The sequence below is a fragment of the Anabrus simplex genome, chromosome 1, assembly GCF_040414725.1.
Source record: "Anabrus simplex isolate iqAnaSimp1 chromosome 1, ASM4041472v1, whole genome shotgun sequence".
Taxonomy (NCBI): domain Eukaryota; kingdom Metazoa; phylum Arthropoda; class Insecta; order Orthoptera; family Tettigoniidae; genus Anabrus; species Anabrus simplex.
Window position 1 is genome coordinate 598,670,044 of NC_090265.1, and position 27,821 is coordinate 598,697,864.

Consider the following 27,821-nt stretch of genomic DNA (forward strand, 5'->3'; position numbering starts at 1 on the left):
AATATTAAAACTCTTATATTTTCAAAAAATTTTGGTTAGGATGATGAACACTGTCTGGGTGGAAGAGAAAAGTAGTGTAGAATTGTGCTGGTGCTGGAATTGCAGTTGTTGCGAAGCAAAGAAGAGGTTCAAGTTCTTGGCTGCCCGAGGGTATGTTCATTGAATAGTCTTCTAGGCAGTGAACTTCGAGTTTCGGTAGAAAATCCGTTCACTAGGTCTAAATCTAGAACTCCACATGAAATGGATTAACAGCTTTCAGCAGATGAAATGAAACATTCTACTTGCTACTGAAGGCTTGGAATTTGGAGCATGGGCACACTTGATAAAATATCTATCATTAATACTGCACATGGATTAAGCAACAACTATCATAGGCTTTCCTACTAACCCAATTCTCACTATTTTTGCCTACAGCAAAGTGGTTGCAGTACAGTGTCCCGCATCAGGATATGATTTTTTTCCCAGTACACCACCGGTGACCACTTGTAAGTTTTTCCATTGTGTCTGCTTAAAATAGAATTAACCAAGTTCTACTGTAGTTTTATTCAAATGACTAACTTCTTAACTTACCAATACAGTGCACTTAATAAGTGACCAAGATATAATAACTGTAATAATAATATTATTATTTGCTTTAAGTCCCACTAACTACAGTACTTTTATGGTTTTCGGAGACGCCGAGGTGCCAGAATTTTTTCTCGCAGGAGTTCTTTTATGTGCCAGTAAATCTACCAACACAAGGCTGACGTATTTGAGCACCTTCAAATACCACCGGACTAAGTCAGAATCAAACCGCCAAGTTGGGGTCAGAAGGCCAGTGCCACAACCGTCTGAGCCACTCAGTCAGGGTAACTCAAAATACAGTACGGTTCTTTGTGCAGAAGCACTTTGCACAACTGGCAGATGTAGCACCCTTCAGCTTGCCAGTAGTGCAAACTCTTCAGGATCTTTGAAAAAATTTCTTCCCAGCTACAACACTGATTTTTTCATGAACATGCTTCTTTGTCCTCTGATCATCTGTTTGGAAGATATTTTTTCTTGGTGCACACTTAGTTGAAACTGTGGTTCGACAATCCTGAAGGTCAGATTCCAACAGAACAATTGACCATTCCTAAGTAACAGTGTGCAAGAAGACATGATATGGGCTTTTGGGCTTATGCCGTATCCTGAAAACAAGGTGAAACTCTTTACATTTCGTAGAGAACTTTGCTCCATGTCTTCAGAAGAAAATTCTGACTGTTCACGAGGAAGACTTCTCCAATAATGAAAGTTTGAATTTAGACGTTAGTAACAGAAGTGTGAGTGGTATGTTCATTCGTCACCAGATGGCTCACCGTACACAGTAAAAATATGTGTCGCTCTCGTGGCGAGTGTCGTGAGAATTCGCCATTTTTGTGCTGGATGGTGGTGAGAATCTGTATGGAGATAGCGATTTGTGTGGGTAGGTTTATGATGCAGGTATGTCCTGAGAAGCCATCCGGTTTCTTTCTTACTAGAACATCCAAGAAAGGAAGGCATCCGTCCAACTCCATCTCCATAGTGAATTTAATTCAAGGATGTTGGTGATTTAAGTGGTTTAAAAGTACATGAAGTTTCTCAGGACCTTCTGTCTGTACTACAAAAGTGTCATCAACATACCTCCAAATAATCATAGGTTTGACAGGCGCCGAAGCCTCCTCCTCAGCTATTGCTGATTGGTCTAGCTGGTAGACATGGATATTTCTTTGGTGTTCCTTGATGCAAGTCCCAATTGACCGGCACGTTTGGTCAATGTATACCTAGCTGCAAGTACAGGGAATTTTGTACACCCCATGGTGTAATAGTGGGGACAATTTTTCCTGTGTTTTACCTACACTGTGAGCAATTTTGATCACTGTGTCAAACACTGTTTTTATATTGTGTTTGCAGGGGACCTTGGCAATTCGGTCTGTGGTCTTCTGAATGTAAGGCAGGTAGGCAGTTCCCTGCATACTTGATGGCTCACAAATTTGTGTCGCTCTCGTGGCGAGATTTTTGTGCTGGATGGTGGTGAGAATCTGTATGGAGATAGCGATTTCAAAATCTTGGATACAAAACTAGATCAGGCAGACAATTTTTCATACAGATTGGAAGTATCTTATCCAAGAGCTGTACCTGCAAACAGGATTTGGAGCAGAGAATTGGTGCTGCTCATGCAGCATTAGAAACATTTAACACACACTGGATACCAAACCAATGTACTAAGCTGCTATAATCTCAATGCTACTTTATGGCTGTGGATCTTGGACACTTTACCATTGCGACATTAAAAAAATGGAGCATTTCTACCAGCAAAAACTTAAATCTATCTTAAAACAACAAATGGGAGGACCCTGTCACCTACCTTACAGTTCGAGAAAGTGCACATCAAACATAGATGCACAGGGCATCTAGGTTTATAGATGATACCAGATTTCCTTGTCAAATCCTTTATGGTGGACTTTGTTCTGGCATGAAGACTAAAGGAGCCCTTTAAGCACTACACCAACCAACTTGACATAACATGAAGTTGACATTCCTGAGATGCACCTGCTGAAAATCATTCACTTCGGCAGCACAATGTCTCTACTGCTACTAGTATATTTGAAGAACTCCAGATACAAAGAGCCTAAATGACAAACTCGACCAAGGTTCCCACACCCATTCAGTGCAACTTGTGTGAATGCCGGATGAAGCAAAATTGGCCTGTTTAGTCATTGGAAGCATATTAATACAGTAAACTGAAAACTGAGTATTTACTGGAGGAAGATGTATACCCAAACACAGGTCAACTAGCTGTCTGACATATAAGACAACTGTTCAAAACCTGGAACTTTCTTTTATTCTTCAAAGATGTAGTTGAGCCTCCAGCCAACTAATAAATATAATAAAAATTGTAATAATCATGATAAAATTCAAGTTTTTATTTTGTAAAAATAGCATCTTACTTTGAAGGCAATGTATACGAGAGGATAAATTGCAAGTTACAGAAAAATACATAAGCTATTTTGGAAATGAACATTTTCCTTCAATTTGCAGTGATTTAAGATATTACTGAAGGCTGAAAATATTAGGAATATTGATGAGTTTGAAAGAAGTACAGTAGAACCTCGATAATTTGAAATCAGTTCATTCAAAATCCAGCCTAATTCAAAGCAGCTCTCGTTCTTGGAAACATGAGGTATGGTTTTGCATGTTATTTAAATTCTTTAATTTGAAATATGGACAATTCGTAATTCGAAGAACAATGTCAGTCCCAATACCGAAATTCAGACTTTTAATTCAAAACTGCCTTTACATTTAAAAAAATAGTATTTTACAGAGCAATTTAAATTGAAATTGTATCCGCGTCATGATAGAACGCGTCTTCCGGAATGTACTGGGGTAGCTTTCCGTACTTTCACTCACTTCAGTGTCTCTACAGTGTGCTTCACATTTGCTACGTTAGAGTAAAATTGTAATTCTTTTGTATTCAGTGTTTTAAGGAATGCCATAATATCGTGTAGCAGGCAGTGTGCGGAGAAGCAGAATCCGCAAACGCTGGCGATGCCGACAGTTGGCCAAAAAGCGTGGGTCATATAAACAATTCATATGCACTGTACTGTGATGTAATGCAGACGGAAGCAAGAGAACTTCTCCCCTCGTCATAGGAAAGTACGATAAGCCACAATGTTTTAAGGGCGTCAGGCACTTTCCGTGCAAGTACAGGACATCTAAAATGCATACAGTACCGTAATCCAATGAATAAAGGACTTGTACGGGAGCCAGCATAGATTTCACCTCGGTTTGAATCATGCTTTTCTTTTTCTTTCGTTGCGTGAGGTTATTTATGTTTGTCAGTGAGTTATCCAACTGTATTATTATTATTATTATTTTCTTTTGCTAGGGGCTTTACGTCGCACCGACACAGATAGGTCTTTTGGCGACGATGGGATAGGAAAGGCCTAGGAGTTGGAAGGAAGCGGCCGTGGCCTTAATTAAGGTACAGCCCCAGCATTTGCCTGGTGTGAAAATGGGAAACCACGGAAAACCATCTTCAGGGCTGCCGATAGTGGGATTCGAACCTACTATCTCCCGGATGCAAGCTCAGAGCCGCGCGCCTCTACGCGCACGGCCAACTCGCCCGGTAACTGTATTATTTGAATACTGTAAATGCACCTTATTGGATACATTTTGGAAATAGTTTTTTTTCCCCCCATGGCATTTGAAAGATTTAAACTGTGAATCAGGGTTAATTGCATGCAGTAACGGGTCTTAGAATATTTTGTGATGCAACAAGGGTTGGCATTTCTGAATTTCGAAATCACGTAATCCGAAGTCCAATTTTTGTGTCCCAATGACTTCGCATTAACAAGGTTTTACTGTATTTCTTATCAGCCAATTAGTCTGAATATTTTTAGAACAGTTGTGTCTGCTGGGACTGAATATTTTTCCAAGTCCTCTGTGAGATAGCTTGTAACAATATACAGTAGAAGTCCGCTATAGGGAGTACGGCATATAACGAGAATCCCATTATAACGATAACTTTTGTCCGTCTCTTCAAAATTCCTATATTAAACTGTGTATTATGCTTCGGTTAGAGCGAGAACCCTGTCACTGACACATCCCTTATTACGAGCGATTATGCGCGCTCGAGTTTTTCCGTTGCCGATATTTATGCACTCAGTCATTGTACCGCATGCGATCGATCATCTTCGGTACTGTATCGTTATCTTGCTATGCCCACCAGCGAGCTCTCTCATCGACATTCAAAGGCAATGTCGGAGTCGATTAGTAATACCCGCTGACTGCTCTTCCGCGAGGAAAATGAAAGAGAACATGTTTTCGTAATAAATGTGTAAATAAACGATCGCTTAATTTTAATGCTAAATACCGCAATTAAGTAAGAATGAGATCGGCCTACACCTCAAGATATGGCAGAGTGCGTCATTGATTACAAGGTTAGTTTATATTTTCTCGCGCCTGTTATATTACGGAAAGGCTATTATCATGTAAATTTATAGCGAGGTTATAATTTCTCTACTTCCGCTTGAAGTATTTTTTTCATCATACGTATAGTACAGATAAGTTGATATGTGACGCTACCGGTATTTGAATAACAAAACTGAAAAGTTTGCCACAAAATGCGATCAATCATCTTTGGTACGGTATAGTTTTTGCGCTATGTGCATTTGCGAGCTCTCTCGTCAACATTCGAAGGCGATATTGGAGTTGATCAGTAATACCCATCGACTGCTCTTCTCAAAAGAAAATTTGAAATGAAAGAGGAAAACACGTTTTCATAATAAATGTATAAATAATGTGGCCGACAGCAGTTGTTAACTCATTAAAAATAAAGGCTGAAGTAAACGATCCCTTAATTTTAATGGTATACCGTATACTGAAATTAAGTAAGAAAGTGATAAACCTCAAGATATGGCAGGGTATACCACTGATTTCAGAGGATAGTTTATATTTTCCTGCGTCTAGTTAAATTTCGAAAAGCTATTCCCATGTCAATTTTTAGCAAGGAGGTTATCATTTCTCTACACACGTCTCAAATAGGTTTTCATGATACATATGCGGTTATGTTAGGTGACGCCGTTTGAAAAAGAAAACTGAAATGTTTGCCACAGAAGCCTCTGGAGTGATACCGTATTTCTCTGAATCCAAGACTTTTTTTTTTCTCAAAATCTCACGTGAAAACCCAAGGGTCGTTTTGCATTGGCGGCCTGATAGTAATGAACACCACTGGCAACTACCGCAGTAACCAAACCAGCCTGTCTCTTTTCACCCCCACGCGCGCCCACTTAAAACTCGTTGACAATGAACGACCTTCTCTTTATCATAGGCCTACATTGCTAGCGGCGGCGACCGATCATACAGTGCCTATGTGTAACGTCACTGGATCTCGGGAAATAGTGAAGAGAGAATGACACTTTATTATCCTCTACAAAAACGTTTCTCAAATCCGCAGAATAGCATCAAAACATGCCAACCTTCAAATTCTTAGAAAGGCCACGGCTACTCAGTAGCTGTACCTGATGCTTAGTAAAATTAAGTTTTATAGATAGACAGCAGGAATATTTTCGTGATGGATCGTCGTATTGTACAGATACGTGGAACAGGTATTGCCGGCAAATTTTCAACGGGTTCTCGTCAAAGTTATGATGCCAATTTTAAGTTAATGGCTATTAAACACTCGACAATGTATAATAATTGTGCAGCTGCAAGAAAATACGGCATAGGCCTAACTAAAGCCAATATTTGGCGTTACCGTGAAGACAAAAATAGCTTAAAAATGCGTACTGCACAAAAAATGCATTTAGTGGCCCGCAACAAGGACACTTTAAAGAAGTCGAAGATGAAATTGTAAAGTATGTGCACAAAAATGCATGGGCGGAATTGCCATACTGCGGCGCAATAAACTTGTTCATTGGCTTTCAAAGTCCGCGATTAAGACCTATATATCGCTAGCCGCTGAAGTTGGCCAAATCTGGCAAGCAAGACGTGCGTGTAGCGGCAGCCAGTTATATCTGGCGCTGAGTGAAAGTAACAGTTTTATAGTTACCAAGAATATTTTCCTGATGGATCGTCGTATTGTAGAGACGCGTGGAATGTGTATTGCTGGCAAATTTTCAACAAGTTCCCTTCATTATTATGATGCAAATTTAAGTTGATGGTTATTAAACCAGCTGAAATAAAACATAATTGTACAGCCGAAAAAAAACCCCAGCATAACTGAAGCCAATGTTCGGCGTTTACAGTCTAAAAACCGTGTACTGTATAAGAAAGACATTCATATGATTCTACAAAGCACTTTTTAAGCTTGATTAAAATTTTTTGAATAAAAAAGTGGGGGTCATCTTGGATTCGGAGAAATATGGTAATATATATTTTTTCAGAATGAAATTAAACACACACTTTCACATAGTATTGGATTTCTAAAAACAACAAACAAGCAAGCCGTGTTGTGGATATTATCCACGAAAACTCAAATTTTGAACAAACTGCCATTTCATTCTGAATTTTATGTGTATGTGGGTTTTCCCGACTTTTACAAAAAATCTGATATAACGACGATCCGCTATAGCGAGTAAATTTTTTGCCGTTATGAATTCTCGCTATAACAGACTTCTACTGTATTTAGTTCACAAAACTGGTATATTACATTCACCCAATCTGCCAACTCCTCACATTCCATCTCGATTACACCTGGGCGCAGCCATTGCTACAATGTAGACATAAACAAGACCGCTGCCACCTCTTCAAAAATGCATTGGCAGAAACTAAATTATCGATGGAACACACAAAAACTTTCATTTAATCGTAGGAATTAACACAACAGTGCTATCTGGTGACAGTGATAAGAAATACGGTGTTCAAAATGCTGGACGGGAACTGCCCGTCTTTCGACATAAAGACAGTGGGAAGTCAGTGCCTGTCTTTCAACTTCAATCGGTTAATATTCTTAATGTCCAAAGATTTCGTAAGAATATTCCTGACTTACGAAATTATTTATAGTATTGTTTCCGTTTCCCTCGTTAAGACTGTTATAAATTGGAACTTATGCCTCATCCCACGGGCCTTAAAACCTGGTAATTGTAAGCTATGTAGAGTGCCTATGTAACAAAATTCTACTTCTTATAATCCTTGTAAAATCATGTTGCAATATGTTTTCTTTACAGAACATTTTGTACAAGTACTACTGAATTCAACTCCTCTCTACGTACTCAACATCTGTGAAGTTTGTGGATCATATCAATGTCCATACTGCCCTTACTACAGTAAAGCACAGCATAATATTTCAAGCATTTTTACTGTGTTTGTTTCATTGTTGATTGGAACTTGGAGGAAACTTTTCAGTTTGACTGTGCAATAGACTGATAATTTATAAGTGATACATGTTCACTCTGCCATCAACATTAAAAAATTCACAAACAACAAAAGTTTTTTTGGGCAGTTATATATTTTGTAATGTGATAGTGCACAGCACAAATATCTTGCCAAGACAGGTCTGCAAAAAAGTAATTCATAACCATAGTGAGGCTGACTTGAATAAATATATTCTATACAATTAAGAACAATTTTCTGAATGTACTGTGTTTGTTTATGCATGTAATGTACAAAAATAAATAAACTTTAAAAAATATATTAGTAAGTTATGTATTTACAGAGTGACAAGTTTTTTCATTGTTCTTATTGTCACCTTCTAGCAAAATTCTTGTCCATGGAGACAGCAGAACGCTGAATATTATAGATGTTTGATTTTATTCTTCTCTCAACAGAGCTTTGAGCAGCTGCATGTGATAGTTGCTTCCTAGAAGAAAAAACAAGAAATAAATAAATAAATAAATAAATAAATAAATACAAAATAGCTATGTAGAAAAACTAGAAATCAAACAAAATGACCTGACAGTAAGTAGTCCTTGAGCTTACATAATATAGGCATTCTGTTATAAAGTATCATCCACTAGAGAGTTGAAACTGTTCCGAGATCTTCTGAACACATGCTTCTACAAAATTTCTATTCAAACAAAGGAATGGAGGAGGTGGGAAGAGACACACATCTAGGTTTATATCAAAATTGAAAGAGATACTGAACTCAATGTTTTAGAAAAAGGAATTTTATTCAATGGATGCAATTATGGAACTTACATATACTCTTCAAAACTAAAATGCTATAAGGAATATACTTCAGATCACATTATGAAAATATCTGTTCCAGTTCAGAAAGTAAATCATTAAAAAAAGAAAAGTCTAATAACTAATTTTTAAAAATTTCTCATAATTCCTTTATGTTATCCTATCTAATCATCCTTGAGTATGGATGTGAATTTTACTTCCATTTTTGTAGGAAATGACGGTGGAAGTAGATTAGAAATAACTGTAGGTTCGAACCTAACTGTCGGCAGCCCTGAAGATGGTTTTCCGTGGTTTCCCATTTTCACACCAGGCAAATGCTGGGGCTGTACCTTAATTAAGGCCACGGCCACTTCCTTCCCACTCCTAGCCCTTCCCTGTCCCATCGTCGCCATAAGACCTATCTGTGTCGGTGCGACGTAAAGCAACTAGCAAAAAAACAAAAACAAAACTGTCTATTGCCTCATTCTACTCTTCCGGCACCCAAACTTAGCTCCCGTTGTTAGGTTTTCTCATCAAAGATTATCTTAGATGCTATTGTCAAACTATATTTTGTAGTAGTTTTTATCTACCAACTGATTACATACAATAGAAAGTATGTAGAAGTACACATCTGTTATTCTGCATGTTAAAAAATGTATTTTTATTGGGAAGAGAACTAACATGTACACTGACTGAGCAAATGTTATGGGATAGCGGAGCACTGATGTGCAAGTGTGTTGTCTGTGCACCATACGCCCCCTGTGCCAGCGGCAGTTGTATAGGAGACCTTGTGAGCAGTGGCTATGCATGTGACAGGTGTAACATGGAACGTGGTCGGTGCCTGACGGATGGGAAGTGAGATTTCGGAAGTGGTGCGGGAATTCGGCTTCACACGATCAACCATGTCCAGGGTGTATCGTGGATGGTTAATGCGGGTGTCACCGTCCACAACAGACTAACGACCGGCCGTCCAGCCACCCTCGATGACCGTGACTGGCGACATCTGAGACAGATTGTCAATAGTGACAGACAGGCAACCGTGCAACAAATCACGGCTCAATTAAACACAGGCCGTGCTAAACACATATCCCAGTGGACAATCCATAGGAACATGGGTTCTATGGGGTACGGGAGCCGGCGCCGCACACGGGTGCCACTGTTAACCCAACGTCATCAGGCACAACGACACGCATTTGTCGCCAGTCACCAGGGATGGACACTGGAACAATGGCGTAACGTGATATGGTCGGACGAATCACGATTTCAACTGCACCTTGCCGATGGGAGGCACCGTGTATGGCGCAGACCACATGAATCGATGGATCCCGCCTGCCTCGAAAGTGTGGTCTGGGCGCTGGTGTCTCTGCTATGGTCTGGGGTGCATTTTCTTGGTATGGAATGGGCCCCCTAGTTGTTCTGGAAGAGACTTTGAATGGTACGCGGTATGTTGAGCTACTCGGAGACCATCTCCACCCATTTTTGGCCTTCCAGCGCCCAGACGGTTCTGCGGTATTTAAAGATGATAACGCGCCACCACATTGCTCCCACGCCACCTGGGAATGGTTCCAGGAACATGCAGCGAAGGTCCAACGACTGCCATGGCCACCCAGGAGCACCGATATGAACCCTATAGAGCATATCTGGGATGTCCTGGAACGCAGGCTCTGTGCCATGGATCCTGCACCCACGAACAGACCAGCATTGGCGGTCGCTCTGCAAACGATTTGGTGTCAGCTGCCTCCAGAGGACTACCAGGGACTTGTCGACTCACTTCCACGGCATCTCGCTGCAGTTCGCAGGGCCAGAGGAGGCTCCACCCGCTATTAGGTGACTATCCCATGACATTTGCTAGGTCAGTGTATTTCAAGGTTTTTTGTTGTTGTGTTTTGTTCCTTTACATATAGAGCCTATCTAAAGTAGTGGTTAAAATGTTTCTTGGTGGTATCCTAATTACTGATTAAACGTCATAGTCTTTTGTCTATTACCTTATATATTTCAAAAGCCATGATGCTTGGGTCTGCAGCTTAATGTTTTGTCAGCTTGACCACCAGAGGTACTGTAGCTATAACCATCGCCTCTACTCTGAAGAAGCAGATCATTCATTACAGCTAAGCTTCCACACCTTGTCACGTAAATAGAGTACGAAAGTATTCATAAATAAAACTAAATGTATTTTAGAAGACAGGAGGTTCCGAACTGAAGAAAAGTCTATCAGCAATATTCTGAGTCAGATCTCTCATGACATGTATCCAGTTATTTCCACCAATTACATTAACTCTTAGGACCTGTAGAAGAACTTCCTGGTTGCAATTCTGGTTCATCAGAGTGGCACTTAGATCTTGCCCATTTGACTCATCCTCCCATTTATATTTCTTTCAGATTTTTGTTTTCAAGTCTGGACATATTAAAATGAAGTATTTCCTCCCAGAGATGTAACATTTTAAAGTAGCCTTACAGGTTTTAAGGTATGCCTTAATTTTAAAGACTGATAGCAACATCCCTCTTTCATTTCTGCATTTTTCTGTTCTGTTAAGAGTCGTCTTCTGTGCCTTAAAACACATCTTGCTCTCATCAGTTTTCTTACTCAACACACACGTTCGAATTTCCAGAAAACAACATACACATGCAAATAATTCCTGCATATTTTTTCATACTTGGCAATGGAAAGTTGGGGTGTGGGTATTATTTATGTCAAGGTTGATGCAGTGCTCCTGAAATCTGGAAGCTGGTATTTTTCCATCCATTCTGTACATATCACATTAATTTGCGTGGCATCAGTTTAAATAGTATCGAGGGTTTAGAATAGCTGGTGTGAGTTTCTGTTATAGGCCATTCATGGCTAATTAACATACATACATACATACATACATACATACATACATACATACAGTCGCTGCCAGGACAAAACCTCCTATATGATAATATTTTTGGAGATATATTGACCCGCACATTGAAGACCTCAGAAATACAGGAAACCAAAAATTAAGACATGGGAGCTAAAAAAGACAGAGAAACAAGTTGAATACACAAAAAAAGTGACCAATAAATTACCATCAGATGCATTACAAGAAGGCAACATCGAGTGGACTAGATTCAAAGAAAGCATTGTCGGAGCTGCATTAGAAGTTTGTGGTAAAACTAATAGCAAAATGAAGGCAAAAGAAACTCCTTGGTGGAACGATCGGCTGAAGATTGCTGTGAAAGTGAAAAATGAAACCAGGAAAGCCAGAGACAAAGAAATGCAAAAAGGAAGTCAAAGGAACGAATCTAGAGTAAACGAACTGCAGCAGAAATACAGAGATCAGAAGTTACAAGTAAAGAAAATTGTGGCCGAAGAAAAACAGAAAGCTTGGACTGATTTCACAGATAAACTAGAGCAAGACAGCAAAGCTAATTCTAAACTACTTTACCGAACAATACGAAATATAAGAAGAGACAATGAATACATAACAGCAATAGAGGAACCAGATGGTAACATAGTTAAGGAGGAGACAGAAATAAGGAAGATCATGAAATCCTATTTTGATAATTTATACAACAGTACTGGGAAAGACTCCAATGATGTAACCACGCAGGTCAGTTTAAGCTGCAATGATGAGCCTGACCAAGAGAGTCCGCCAACATGGAAGGAAGTAGAGACGGCCCTTAATAGTATGCCCAAAGAAAGATCTACAGGATTTGATGAAGTCAGTGCAGATATGATCAAAGCAACTGGTGCAATAGGAATACAGTGGCTTCATAGAGTAATTAATGCAATATGGAAGGATAGGAAAGTCCCAGATGATTGTAAAAAGGGAATAATAATACCTCTCTTCAAAAAAGGAAGCCGGAAGAAATGTAGCAATTATAGAGGGATCACTTTATTGTCTCATGGTTTGAAAATATTTGAGAAAATACTTGAAAAAAGGCTAAGGAAAATAATAGAACCACAACTACAGGAAGAACAATATGGATTCAGAGAACACCGATCAACTTCCGATCTCATATTTGCACTTAGAATACTGTTAGAAAAGCATTGGGAGAAGGGCAAAGACTTAACACTAGTGTTTTTGGATCTCGAAAAAGCATTTGATAGTGTTCCAAGGAAGACTATATGGGAATGTTTAAGAAAGAAGAATGTACCCAAAGGGCTTATCCAGAAAGTTAAAATGCTTTATGAAGACTGCTGCAGTTGCGTACAGATAGGAAACGGTAATTCTGATTGGTTCCAAACCACTAAAGGAGTGCAACAAGGCAGTACCCTTTCACCATTACTTTTTATCACTGTCATGGATGAAGTCATGAAAGAAATTAAGCAGAAGAACAATATGGACATCAATGCATTTGCATTTGCAGATGATGTAGTAATTTGGGGAAATACAGAGAAGGAAGTCCAAGAGAGGCTGAACAGCTGGAATGAACATTTGAAAGCACATGGATTAACAATAAATAAATCGAAAACTGTTACTATGTCTGTCAACAGGCAGAAGAAGAAAGGAAAAATAATGCTGGAAGGTACACAACTGGAAACAGTAGACCAATATAAATATCTTCGGTGCATCATTTCAAGTGATAACAGAATACAGCATGAGATTAACAACCGCATTAAAAAATCAGCTCAGTTTTACCATCAAGTTCGGAACCTCCTCTGGAACGAACAAGTTCCCTTAAGATCAAAGCAGATTCTATTCCAATCATACTTCACCCCCATAATAACATATGGCCTAGAAACCTGCACGTTGCGCGGCTGTGAGCTTGCATCCGGGAGATCGTGGGTTCGAGCCCCACGGTCGGCAGCCCTGAAGATGGTTTTCCGTGGTTTCCCATTTTCACACCAGGCAAATGCCGGGGCTGTACCTTAATTAAGGCCACGGCCGCTTCCTTCCAACTCCTAGGCCCTTCCTGTCCCATCGTCGCCATAAGACCTATCTGTGTTGGTGCGACGTAAAGCAACTAGCAAAGAAACCTGCACAACAACCCAACAAGTGGACAGCAAACTACAAGCCGCAGAAATGAAGTTCCTACGAACTATGGTACAGAAGACAAAAAGGGACAGGGTAAGGAATGAAAGAATAAGGGAGCAAGCTGGTGTGTACCCATCCCTGAATGAAAAAGTGACAAGGGCCCGTTTGAAATGGTTTGGCCATGTCAAACGAATGGACGATGGAAGGACAGCAAAACAATGGCTACACACAGTCGTGGCCGGAAAACGACCGGTAGGAAGACCTAGGAAGAGGTGGCTGGACCAAGTGAAAGAGGACATAGGAACAAGAGGAATCAGCTGGGATGTCGTCTTGAGAGAAGAGTGGTACATGGACAGACAGAAGTGGAGAGTGCTCGTAAACCACACCCGGGCAACTGGAGTGGAAAACTGATGATGATGATGACTGACCCGCAGCACATACATTATGAAAGCAAGAATGCCTTGCAAATATGCTCACAATATTGCACCTTAGATGACAGAACCTTACCGGCCAATGTTTTAAGCTAAAATATTTCACATAGGAGGTTTTGTCCCGGCAGCGACGATATTCATTACAGACTGTTACGCCTTTCAGTGTTCAGTCTGCAAGCCTCTGTGAATATACTCGATGCTACCACAATCCTATAATTGTAACTAGTTCTGTGACCTCGTTCAGTTCTATACTTCTTATCTTTAAATAATTAGAAACCCGAGTCTAGCTATCGTCATCTTGGTCTCCCTCTGCTGCTCTTACCCTCCATCACAGAGTTCATTATTCTTCTACGTAACCTATTCTCCTCCATTCACCTCACATGACCCACCAAAGCCAGTTTATGCATACAGTTTCATCAATCCAGTTCATTCCTAGCTTAGCCTTTATCTCCTCACTCCAAGCTTTCCTACCATTGTTCAAACCTGTTTGAACCAGCGATCATTCTCGTTACTTTCACATCTGTTACTTCTAACCTATGACTAAGATATCCCTCCTGTAAAGCAAAACAGACTGGTGTAAGGATAATTTTGTCCAGGAGCTGACTTCCTTCTCACACAATACTGTTGACTGCAACTGCAAGCTCACTACATTAACTTCGCTACACCTAGGTACAATCTTTCTTACTATAACACCATCCTGGGAGAATACACATCCTAAATACTTGAAATGATCTACCTGTTCCAAGTTTGTATTCCCAACCTGACATTCAGTTCTCTTAAGCGGCCCTTACACGATCAATAATATTGACAATACAATATGATATTGACAATAATATTGATCGTGTAAGGTGAAAAAAAGAGTATTGATGGTAGGTATTGAAGCGATATTGATGAAATCCAGATTTTCTGATCTCGGGGCGTCAATATTTAAAAGTGGAGGGGATACTGTCAATATTATTGACCGTCTAGGGGAGGACGTTAATATTATTGTCAATACTCATTTGTCGCCGCGCTTTCATAGGGAACGGAAGTGATCTTTGTGCAGAGTATTATGGACTATACGAGTGACCTTAAGACGATGTCTGAAAACTTTGAAGCGGTAGACTCGGTGAACTCTGACAACAACATACCGACTATCGCAAAACTTGGGGAGAAAAACTGCTCACTTTGGATGTCAAGCAGGGACAATTTGCTGAGGAAGCAGTAAATGACGTGCTTTTTGAAGCAAGCTTGAGCACTCTCCATCGCAACTCCGTAAAAATAAATGAAGTATGTCAATGTCTAAGCTCTCAGATTACCACACATCCGAGAACAAGCAATGGTAGCACTTCATCCTTCTCCACATTTAACTATTCTTATCCTACTCACAGTGATAACCCACTAATCAACAACGAACAACATCAGGATTTATCAGTGGTGACTTTTTTCAACCTGCCGCCTCTGTGGTGTAGTGGTTAGTGTGATTAGCTGCCACCCCCGGAAGCCCGGGTTCGATTCCCGGCTCTGCCACAAAATTTGAAAAGTGGTATGAGGGCTGGAACGGGGTCCACTCAGCCGCGGGAGGTCAACTGAGTAGAGGTGGGTTCGATTCCCACCTCAGCCATCCTGGAAGTTTTTTCCGTGGTTTCCCACTTCTCCTTTCATGACAACCCCAAAATCATTGATTTTTCTAAAACATTTGCGCCAGTGTAGTTGGTGCAGATAGTTGAACAAATCGGTATACACAGTCTTTGTCGACTTAGAGAAGGCATTTGACAAAGTGAGGTGGGATAAGCTCTTGGAGATACTTAAAAAACATGGAGTGGAATGGAGAGAGAGAAGACTGATCAAGGAATTATATTACAACCAAACAGCAGGAGTGAGAATAAGAGGAGAATTAACAGAGGAAATCAGATTGGGGAAAGGTGTTAGACAGGGTTACTGCTTATCACCAACTTTGTTTAATATTTACTTGGAGGAAATTATTTGTGAATGCTTGGATGGTAAAAGAGGTGTCTATGTTGGAGGTAAGAGAACTGAATGTATAAGATTTGCCGATGATATGGCAGTAATAGCTGAAAATGTGAAGGACCTTCGCAAAGTGCTGTGAGAATTAAACAAAAAGGGCGAATAGTATGGAATGAGCATAAACAAAAAGAAAACCAAATTCATGATATTTGGAGGTAAAGGTGAAAAAGCAACAATCAAGACAGGGAGAGAAATTATTGAACAGGTGAATAAGTTCAAGTATCTTGGAAGTATTGTGACTGAAGACCTTCACTCTACAACAGACATAAAAGCTCGAATTGTCTTAGCCAAGGAAAGCTTCAGGAAGAAGGAAAATCTGTTTTGTGGCCCACTAGAGAAAGATCTGTGGAAGAGAAGTGCAAGGTGTTACATATGGAGTATAGCTCTATATGGTGCTGAAACATGGACATTAAGGAAGGAAGAACAGAGAAGAATAGAGGCATTTGAGATGTGGATTTGGCAAAGAATTGAAGGAGTAAAGTGGGAAGATAAAATATCGCACCGCAAGGCTCCTGTTCAGCATAGCAAGGGAGGCCGCCTGGGCGAGGTACTGGTAATCCACCCCAGTTGTATCCCCTGACCCAGAGTCTGAAGCTCCAGGACACTGCCCTTGAGCCGGTAGAGGTGAGATCCGTCGCTAAGTCCGAGGGAAAAACCGACCCTGGAGGGTAAACAGATTACGAACGAACGGACTTTTTTTCAACACCTTCACAGATTGAGGATTTTAAATTCTGATTGCTTTTGATTGCCTTATTTTTTTCCTTTCTGTTTAATCAATACCTAATTCATATTATATTTTGTTTTAAATTATTCAATATGCGTTTCCCTACTTCTGCTGCCGTGCTAACTAGGCCTAATTTCATACAGGTGTGAAGAGGTTGTGTGCGATGGCAGACTGAAGGGTGGGAAAAAGTCCATTCGACACTACATGCCGTACGATGTCGGCATGTACAAGATCTCTGATGACACATTTGGTGTTTACCCGACAAAATTCATTAAATCTCAGACATAGACACCCAGTCTGCCATCTAGTAAAACAGAACGTCGAAATTGACGAGCAGACAGCCAGATGGCATCAAATCGAAATGTCTGCACACGGTAGCTGAGGCCACATGATTATTATTATTATTATTATTATTATTATTATTATTATTATTATTATTATTATTATTCTGCCTTCTCGAGAGTGGTTCTACCATCTGTAATAATTTTATGAACATCCTTTCTTTCATTCTGAAATAATCTGCCAATCTGATTTCCGTCAGCAGCCTCAAATGAGAATATTCTTCACGTTTCTTCAACCACTCTGTCATCCACCTATTTTTTTTTCTATTGGCTTTACGTCGCGCCGACACAGATACGTCTTATGGCGATGATGGGACAGGAAAGTGCTAGGACTGGGAAGGAAGTGGCCGTGGCCTTAATTAAGGAACAGGCCCAGCATTTGCCTGGTGTGAAATGGGAAACCACGGAAAACCATCTTCAGGGCTGCCGACAGTGGGGTTCGAACCCACTATCTCCCGGATGCAAGCTCACAGCCGCGCGCCTCTACACGCACGGCCAACTCGCCCGGTGCCAACAGTTTTACCCAGAATTCATGCATATCTCGCATCATTGAGTATGATTAAACTAAATTTTGTAACAGAGAACACATTCAATATGGATCCATGAACTTGCATTTTAAAGATTTATGACTGTAAAAAAGGAATGATACAGACAGAAATATACATTAAAGATAACAATGTTATACAGTATATTAAGTAGACAAACTTAGAAAGTTAACATACCTCATAAAATCTTCATTGAATTCATTGTCATGTTTCTTCTCCTTCTTTTCTTCTTCTCTATACCTAGCTACATTTCTTTCCCGTTCCTTCTCACGCCACGAAGCGTTGGCCATCATCTCCTGTCTTCTCCGCTCAATTTCATCTTCACTTAGTTTTTTCTTTTCTGGCCTAACCCATCGAGGTTTAACAACTTCCTTACTTTTTGGGGGAGATCTAGAACGAGACTTCCTAATGCTTGTTCTGTGTGGCAATTGCTGAGGTTTGGAATCAGGTGGTTTCTACACACAAATGAAACATAATTATAATGGAACTAAAATGTTAAGTACTCTCAAGACTCAAACCCAAATTCTCCTGGGAGGATGTGATATCCATTGGCTTCTAGAATGGTCAATGAGCAAGACCAATATGTAACTACAAAATGTGATAGCAAAGGGATATAGTATTACCAGATATGGGATTGTATGAACTCTCAGAATCAAATCAATATAGAACTTCTTGCAAATAAATTAACTATTGTTGCAAAGGGGTCACTGTATTTGGATATTTACCGAGAGGATATGGGTTTGAGCCAAGAGGCTGTGCGAAATGCATAACAAATTGAGAAAACACAAACTCCAACAGTATTAATAGAGAAACTTAAGTGGAAAACCAAAATGAACACTAGATTGAAATAATAATACACACTAGCTTAGGGAAACCATTTCAAGAATACCTTACGTTATAAATGGACTTATATTAAAGTAATAAGTAATAATAAGCCAAAATTTTAAGTACATTTTTAACACACTCGTATAATATACTTCTTTTCTGTGGTCTTTTGGATTCCTCCACAAGAAACCATGTAAAAATTCTTGCTTACTACACAACTGCAAATAGAACATGCATATTTCACGGCTTTCATTAGATAAATGTCTGTTAAAGACAACTAGCTCCAACTAGAATCTGTACTGTCACTTCACTTTGACCCAGAAACTTGCAGTCTGATATCAGCTGGTTCAACTGATGAAATGTAGTAATATTAAACTCTGTTGAAAATTAATACCAACATCAAAGCAACATAAAAATAATATTTTTCATTTATTTCGGTGTTGAATGCTACGCCCATCCATAGCTAGACTGATGTGATACCTCAGTGCTATGCTTGTCTATAAATGTGCACAAGAATTACTTTTATTTTATTTTCCTTGTTCACTCCCAAGTGCTGAGTCGATCTCCAGCGTGTTCTGCCATCTCTTGGACATAACACTGTACTACAAGCTTGGGCTTCAGCTTTTGGAAGTGAATACTATAGCTATTTGTGGATGTCCAACTGTAGCTGGAGATTTTAATGAAAACAAACATGGCAGAACGACAAGTTCTTCACTCCACATTGTTATTTCTGATTTTAAAAATCACTGAAGAAATGTATTAAAAGTGTTAAATTGTACTGGAAGAGCAACATGTACTAGTTTACACATTTATGGAAATATTTTTAATTTGAACCCCTTAACTTGTTTAAAGACAATGAAGGAGTGGACAAAAAACAAATTAAATGGTAATATATTTAAAGTGAAGCAATCCTGACTTTATGTCTCATCTTAGAGGATTGATTAAGGAGGACAAGCCCACATGCATGGCATTCGTATATCATGAAAAGGTATTGGATAATGTTGACTGGACCAAGCTTTTTGAGATTCTGAAGGTGATCGGGATCAGGTGGCGAGAACGAAGAATTGTCTACAATATGTATAAAGATCAGTATGCAGTGGTAAGAATCGAGTGCTCTGAAAAAGTAGCAGCAAAACAAAAAGGAGTGAGGCAAGGTTGCAGTTTGTCCCCTCCTTCTTTTCAGTGTTTATACAGAACAGGCGTTGAAGGAAATCAAAGAGGAATTTGGAAACGGAATCACAATCTAAGGAGAGGAAATTAAAACCCTGAGATTTACTGATGATATTGTTATCTGAGACTGCAGAAGATCTGGAGAAGTTGCTGAATGGTATGGACAGAGTCTTGGGTAAGGAGTACAAGATGAAAATAAATAAGTCCAAAACAAAAGTAATGGAGTGCAGTCGAACAAAGTCAGGTGATGAAGGAAATATTAGATTAGGAAATGGGAGTCTTAAAGTAAGTAGATGAATATTGTTACTTGGGTAGTAAAATAACTAACCATGGCAGAAGTAAGGAAGACATAAAATGCAGACTAGCACAAGTGAAGAACGACTTTCTTAAGAAAAGAAATTTGTTCACTTCGAACATTATTATAGGAATTAGAAAGATGTTTTTGAAGACTTTCGTCTGGAGTGTGGCACTGTACGGAAGTGAAACATGGACAATAACTAGCTCAGAAAGGAGGAAGACAGCTTTTGAAATGTGATGTTAAAGAAGAATGCTGAAGGAGAGATGGATAGATCGAATCACAAATGAAGAGATACTGAATCAAATTGGTGAGAGGAGATCGATTTGGCTAAATTTGACCAGAAGAAGAGATAGAATGATAGGACACATCCTAAGATACCCAGGACTTGTGCAGTTGGTTTTTTGAGGGAAGTAGGTGGTAAGAACGGTAGGGGTAGACCAAAGTATGAATATGACAATCAGATTAGAGCAGATGTAGGATGCACCAGTTACATAGAAATGAAAAGGTTAGCACAGGATAGGGTGGCATGGAGAGCTGCATCAAAGCAGTCTATGGACTGATGATTAAGAGATAAGAATTTCATAGTGTTCCATATTGAAGCGAGATCACTATTAAGTTGAAAGAAGATATCGTCCCCACTCTGGCAAACTAGCGAAAGTGACAAACTAAAGAATCTGTAGTTCTGAAGTTCTGGTCTAGATTTTGTTATTTATATATTGTCTACCCTCTGACAAAGTCTCACATCTGCAGCTCGTTCTGTATGCTTAACACATAAAACCAATAATTAAATATAAAAATTGATTTTACATGAGTAATCACAACTTCTTTCAGCTCTCCTAACCTTTTGACAATTTGCAGATTCGTTAGTTTGCCAGAGCAGGGACGATATATGATGGTTCAACCTTTCAATACTATTAAAATAAGAAATGTTTTACATTCCTACTTAATTGGTACCAGTTTCGACCAGTATTCTTGGCCGAAACCAGTACCAATTATAATTAAGTAGGAATGTAGAACTTACATTTCTTATTTTAATAATATTGAAAGGTTGAACCATCATATATCTTCTTTCAACTTAATATGGACTGATGACTCTAACAACAACATATTTAAGGTGATACTCCGATGTGGTGCATCCCAGGTCGTGGATAGGGGAGTTCTTGCTGGCGGACTTGAGTAAAATAAAATAGCTCTCGCGGACCAAACACACAACCATCACCTCTGTGGTTAACAACCATAGTTGCAATTACCTTCGATAGTCAATATGAAAAAGGTCTTTTAAGAAAAATAATTCCACCGTCCTGCCAAATCAGGCTTCAAGGGAAAGCCACATTGGATTCGGTGTGTAGCCAACTGAGACAGCAATGAGTCGGAGCATTTGCAACCAGCTAAACTTATGAGGATTGAACATCAACAAATGAACTATATTGCAATGCACAATATTAACTCTCTACTTAAAATTGGAATACTTAAGAATTTTATAGATGAATTAGATAAACAAAAAATTAGTGGGCCTTCAATAAAATGAGAAACACAATAGAAAAACCTTTTCAATCACAAAACAACAGAATTTTATATTTTTACAACTGGCTTGACATCACACCGACACAGATAGGTCTTATGGCGACAATGGGAGAGGAAAGGGCTAGGAGTGCGAAGGAAGCGGCCATGGCTTTAATTAAAGTACAGCCTGGTGCAAAAATGGGAAACCACGGAAAACCATCTTCAGGGATGCAGACAGTGCTATTCGTACCGACCATCTCCCACATACTGGATACTGGCCACACTTAAGTGACTGCAGCTATTGAGGTCGGTTACAGAATTTATAATGGGATACCTGACCAAGGAGTTATGAAACAAGGTTCACAATTTAGAATAGGATTTATAGTGAATTTTAAAATAACAGATTCTATAATTGATTTTCAGGCAATATCACCAAGAACTGCAACTCTGACCTTTAAAACAACAACAACAAAAATGTATAGTAATAAATGTCCATGCCCCTACTACTACTACTACTACTACTACTATTAAATTTTTTTTCTAACACAAAGAAAGAAGTGGATGAACTTTCGGATTTCCTTGAACAAATAATGAGCAAAATAAATAAAAATAATGTTCAAAATTTATTAGGAAACTTTCAATACCCAATTAGGAAGGGAAAAAGGATATAGAGATATAACTGGAAAATGTTCTCCACATAAATTTACAAACAGGCTCGTAGGATTGGGGCCACATCTCATCAATGGCAACAACACGCTGCAGAAACGCATCTCCATCGTTGCGGTAACTGTCCAGGTGGATACCGGTGCCATTTCTGTACATCAGTGAATTGGTGTGAAACCCAATGGGACAATGTTAAGACATTTTGTCAGTACGTGCCACACTGTTTGATGACTGAGATCTATGGATAATTCCTGGACAGTCCATCGATGGTCTATGGAAACGAGACCACCCACAATGTCACTCTGATCGTGAGGAATCAAAAACCGACATGTGCAGTGCAAATCTGCAGTCTGATTCCAACCCGCACGTAATCAACTTCATGATCTGTGACAGCTATAAGCGTGGGACATTCTGAAATTAAATGGTCATTATGAAGTTGATATTTTGCAATTGTGACCTAAAAATTGAAGTGTCCCAAGATTTTTTGCTTGCTGTCACAAGCCTTTATGTTTTTCTACAAAAAAATATGAGTTTCATCAATTTTGAGATCTGCGAATGAGTCTTTCAAGAACACAGTGCAATAAGAAGACACATTTTACCCTCGGTTTTTATTGATCACAGTGTATAAGTGTATACAAAGACTTTTTAGATGAACATTATGACAAACTGTTACAGTTTACATAAGTTTTTTTTCAGCTTGTAGTTAGTAATTGTTTTTAAGCCCCCTCTTTCACTTCCTCCCCCCTTAGTCAATCATTACCTGTTTCCAATGTTTGTAAGTAGTCAAGTATATTTTTAAGATCATCTCGAGAAGACTCCTATGTCTTTGCACATTTCATGTATTTACCTAAACAAAGGTATCTGTAGCTGATGTTTATAATAAAACAAAACATGTACTACTACTACTACTACTACTACTACTAGACACGATATTGTATAGGCTTTTAGGCTTGTGCCGTGTCAAGAAAATATAAGTACGGGCCGTGAAAGCATAAATGGCAATATGTACTACTACTAATTTGCGAACTTGCTTAAGGCACACAACATGTATCGATAAGGTGGAACAATAATTACTGTCAATTTGTTCAATTACACCTTGACAATCATGCAACCGTCCTATACATTAATGCATTCTTACCACAGGCTTCACGTAATCCTCGATAACATTCTGATGCATTTTTGACGCGGCAACTTGATTTTAATCCACGAATGCTGATCACTACAGCCCGGATTTCCATGCACTATCAAATCTCAATATATGCATGCATTCATGGACTATAATTTGACAAATCATGCACACTAAACTGGAAAATATAAGCAAAGTAAAGTCACCTCCGTACAGGTCATGAAGGCCCTTGGAGGAGTGGAAGGTAAAGGCTTCCATCATTGTTAACCTCAGCACGTGATGGGGTGGAGTGGTTAGCTCTACGCCTGGCCGCCTTTGCCCCCAGGAATTAACCTGGTACTCATTTTTGGTGTAGGCTGAGTGAACCTCAGGGCCATATGCACCTCCGGAAGTGGAGATCTCGTTTCTTAAATTTTACGACTTCCTGACGGGGATTCGAACCCACGTCCTTCCGGGCGGACCGAGCACGCCTTTACCGCCTTGGCCAGGCAGCCACTCAAACTGGAAAATATGCACTATCATAATTCAGTTTCTTTTGGAACATTGTACAACTACCGTAATTTCTGCCAATCGTCTTAATTTAAGCTCATCCGTTTATCTGTGAGCATATTATTAAACACAGAAAATGATCTTTCTACGTCACAAGAAGTGACAGGTGCACGCTTAAATGAAGACATTTGGGACAGGTTGAGGTCAGATTGTACGTCTTTTGCGTTTTTACCATAATCCGTCTTATATAAGCCTATAATGTAGAGCCTGACGAATTCAAAGTCAGGATTTGAACTCCGACCACTTTGCACGACCTAAAGTATCTCCAGCTGACATAGCTAACTCTCCGTGCGATGATTACAGACCCTTTTGAATTTCCTCAATAACTGGTAATGATTGCCTGCTGCGATAACAAAGGTGTGTGACGAGTGAGAGTCCCAGGTAGGAAATTTCAGGATAGCAACAGAAGAGGTTTCAGTGCAAAACCAAGGTTTGTAAGCTGCTAGCTCAGTAACGCAGCGTCACAGAAGTGTGGTACAAGAGATACAACAAATGAGCCGTCAATGAGTAATGCACATTTTAAGGTTCAATTTATAGCAATGTATAACTGGGACACCTTATTCCTAAGAATTACAGAGATCGACATGGGGACTTCCGGCTTACGTCAATGTTTACTCAAGCAACAGATAAGAAAGTGCTCAGTTAATTGGATTATAGAACCTCTGCCATATGTACTAAGTTTGGTTGTCAGATAGGATGCCAGGAATAAATTCTCTCAGTCTCTCAATAATAGACGTACTGTATAACGTGGAAAGATGATCCCAAATTCTGCATACCGTCAAGCGGGGTGATTTCGGACGGTTCTGAGGTTATTTTCATCTTAACTCATGAAGGGAATCTTAAATTGTATTGTTTATCATCCTAATAATGAGGAATATATCCAATTAATGCAATACCCTACAAACGAAAAATATACGCCTACGCAGGTTTTCCTGAGGAAACAAAAAGTAGTGTCCGAATTCACCCCGTACTTCGGAGTGATTTCGGACGCACATGCATTTTAAACCGCTGTCTGAAGTTTCAAAGCTTATTAGGTGATTTCGGACATAAATAGTCCTTTATTTCAATTCTTCGTTCTTTTGCTTTATTTTTGTAATATTTAAAGTGTTCTGAGCGTGTCCAAAATATGACTAACTGGTTAAAATCATTGTAATGATAAATGTAATGTGTTACTGATCGATCTTTTCTTTTCTGACAAGGTAAATATAAAGTTTTCCGGTCTAAATAGAAATATTAATAGCTATAAAATGTACAGAGATCCTACTGAGCAATCTTAATCATTTTTCTTACAAACAATACAAATCTCAGAGCAAGAAAATGTCGATACAATGAACATGTAGTTGCCACGCCCTATAGATCTAAAATACGTTTTCTTTGAAAAACATTCCTGTCTTCTCAACTTGGACTGGAATTATTTTTGAAATTTGTTCTTTAGCTATTGTATCCTCAGCAGGGATGTTAGGGAACACTAACACTTTTCTGCTGTTTTTATATGGACGCAAGTATTTGACATCCACATCCCTTGAACGAATATTTCAGGCCAGGCCAAAATACTGCCTGTATGCTCTTTGTTCCTCAACCTGTATTTATAATCTGCAACAAGGAAAGCCTCTTCTTGCAACACCAGAACGTCAGTACATTCATTGTGTGCTTCATCGCATTCATTTTCACTGCTGCTGCCAGCGCCATCACTTGTTTCTGCACTGCTTCCATCTCGGCGGAAGTCACGGCCAAAATCGACTTCCCAGGAAGAATATTTTATTTGAGGCGGCAGCGGGAAGTAGCAGGTTGTGTTGGTTTGAAACATGGCCGGAGGGTGACGAGTTTCCTTGAGCATTTCCTTCTTCCTCATTTATCAGTGGTTGTCTTCCCATTTTTGGATGTACATTCCACACATTATTTTGTAGGGTGGACCAAGGCATACCATAGAAATCAAATGCTTTCCTATAAGACAACTTGCCACTTTTAATATCAAGTACAGCTTCTTAAAATTATTTTGGTTCGTAACTACACCTCGAACCAGCTTCTTTCTGCCTCTGAAAATTTCTAGGCAATGTCCGAAATCACCCAGACTGCCTTCAATTTTCAGTAAAATGTGCGTAAAACACTATTTTTCACTAAATCACACCAAAATTCCACAGCAATCGTTTATAAACACTTTAGTCAGTTGATCTCACTAAGAACCATAGTTATAATGCATTCCTTCCGGCTGCAAAAATCGAAAGCCATGTTCAAGTATCCACTTAATGATAATGCATGAAATTTCAACAATGCCAGTGCACACAGGAAATTTTCTGAAGTATGGAGTCGACTCGTAATTAAAAGTGTAGTACACAGGAAACATAACCTCAAGGTCAAACTAAAACCTGCGCAGAGGTGCAAAGCACCGGTGGCTCATTGCTATGCGACAAAATACAGCAAATCTACCATACTGTTCGAAACTACCTCTGTGTCCGAAATCGCCCCGTGTGACGGTATCAACATTCATAAAATGTGGATTACTGAACAATTTCCCGAACATACAAAGGGCACTAGGAAAGTTTTGCAATACGCAAAATCAGTTGGCTGGACACCCCTGTTATGGTGAGGGATGAAAAGAGGGGAGGAAACCGGTCTAGAAGACAGCAAGGCACGACCTTCACACCAGTTGTTACCAAGCAGTGGGACTGAAACCAAGTTAAAATGTCAGTGTGGTCTAAAGGTGAATATCGCGCAATTATCCGCTACAATTTTGCTGGTGGATTAACTGTTGACCAGTGCCTGGAGGAAATGACTCCTGTGCTGGGGAAAGACTGTCCACATTGGACAACAATTTTCCGCTGGAACAAAGAGTTCCAGAGGGGAAATTTTGGGGTTGAAGACGATCCTCATTCTGGGCGACCGTCTGAATCAGTGACTGAGGAAAACATTGAAGCTGTGAGCAAGAGAGGCGGCTGACATATCGGCAGGTAGAAGAGACCCTCCACATCCTTGCACCAGCTATTCATTCAATTCAACACGTGTTAGAAAGGTTTGTTCCCTTTGGGTGCCCTATTCACTTTCCGAGGAACAAAGGGCACATCGAGTGCAATGGTGCTGAAAAATGCTAAAACAGTTTGAAAATGGACTTCGCATAACGTCAATAGCATCATTACAGGTGACGAAACTTGGCTTTATTATTACGATGTCCCAACAAAATCCCAGAATAAGGTGTGGCTGTTTGAAGATGAGGGTACTCCTGTGACTGTGCGAAAGTCAAGGTCAGTGAAGAAAAGGGTGATTACAGTATTCTGCACTAAACGGGGCATCCTGACTCGGGTTGTGCTAGAAACACAAAGGACAGTTACTGCGAAGTGGTACAGTGAGACTTGTCTGCCTCGGGTCATCTAGGCTCTCAAGCAGCTCCGTCCAAGGTCACGGCTCAACACTTAGCCCTTGGATCACAATGCTCCAGCACATCGTGCTAATGTAACAATGGATTTTGTTGCCAGATCAGGGTTGACTGTGCTTGGTCACTTTCCTAGTGCCCTTGTATTTACCATCCTTTCCACTTCCTCAAGCGTAATTCCACCAACACCATTTCCTCCTCCCCATGTGACTTCGCGCTCTTCCCAGAAGTGAAGATTAAGCTGAAAGGGCGGCATTTTTCATCCGACAAGGAGCTTCTGGCAGCATGGGATCAAGAGTGTGAAAATGTAACCGAAGAAAAGTGGCAGAGTTGGTTCAGTGACTGGTTTCGACGTATGGAAAAGTGTATTGAGTGTGGTGGAAATTATTTTGAAAAATTCTAAAGCGAGCACTCACATTGCAAAACTTTCCTAGTGCCTTTGTATTTACCATCCTTTCCACTTCCTCAAGCGTAATTCCACCAACACCATTTCCTCCTCCCCATGAGCTTGGCTGTTTGCAACACCACCAGGAAGATATCCTTTTACGTTGAGAAGATGTTTAAAATATTCACTCCACCTCTCCAGTGATTCCCCGGGATCTATTATGAGTTCACCTGAATTACTCAAAACACTGTTCATTTCCTTTTTCCCCTCCCTTACTAAGATTCTCTGTTGCTTGACCCTAGCCTTTCCAGGTTATTACCAAAATCTTCCCACGACTTCTTTT

At 39.7% G+C, this 27,821-nt stretch overlaps 2 protein-coding genes across 3 annotated transcripts in view; one reads left to right on the top strand and one right to left on the bottom strand.

Moving 5' to 3' along the window:
• The window catches only part of LOC136857180 (CD109 antigen), a 271,611-nt gene extending 263,722 nt beyond the window's left edge, over window positions 1-7,889 (top strand). For both annotated transcript variants that reach the window (XM_067135625.2, XM_067135626.2), the window contains one exon: window positions 7,665-7,889. In XM_067135625.2, coding sequence (XP_066991726.2) covers window positions 7,665-7,858 — 194 coding nt within the window. In that variant the 3' untranslated portion in view covers window positions 7,859-7,889. The remainder of the gene's footprint in view (window positions 1-7,664) is intronic.
• Window positions 7,890-8,026: 137 nt separating this feature from the next.
• LOC136857183 (pre-mRNA-splicing factor CWC25 homolog) overlaps window positions 8,027-27,821 on the bottom strand; it is a 67,111-nt gene continuing 47,316 nt past the window's right edge. Inside the window, exons 6-7 of the mRNA XM_067135631.2 lie at window positions 17,770-18,047; window positions 8,027-8,296 (exon numbers count right to left, since the gene is read on the bottom strand). Of these exons, the coding sequence (XP_066991732.1) occupies window positions 8,182-8,296; window positions 17,770-18,047 (393 nt within the window). The 3' untranslated portion in view covers window positions 8,027-8,181. The remainder of the gene's footprint in view (window positions 8,297-17,769; window positions 18,048-27,821) is intronic.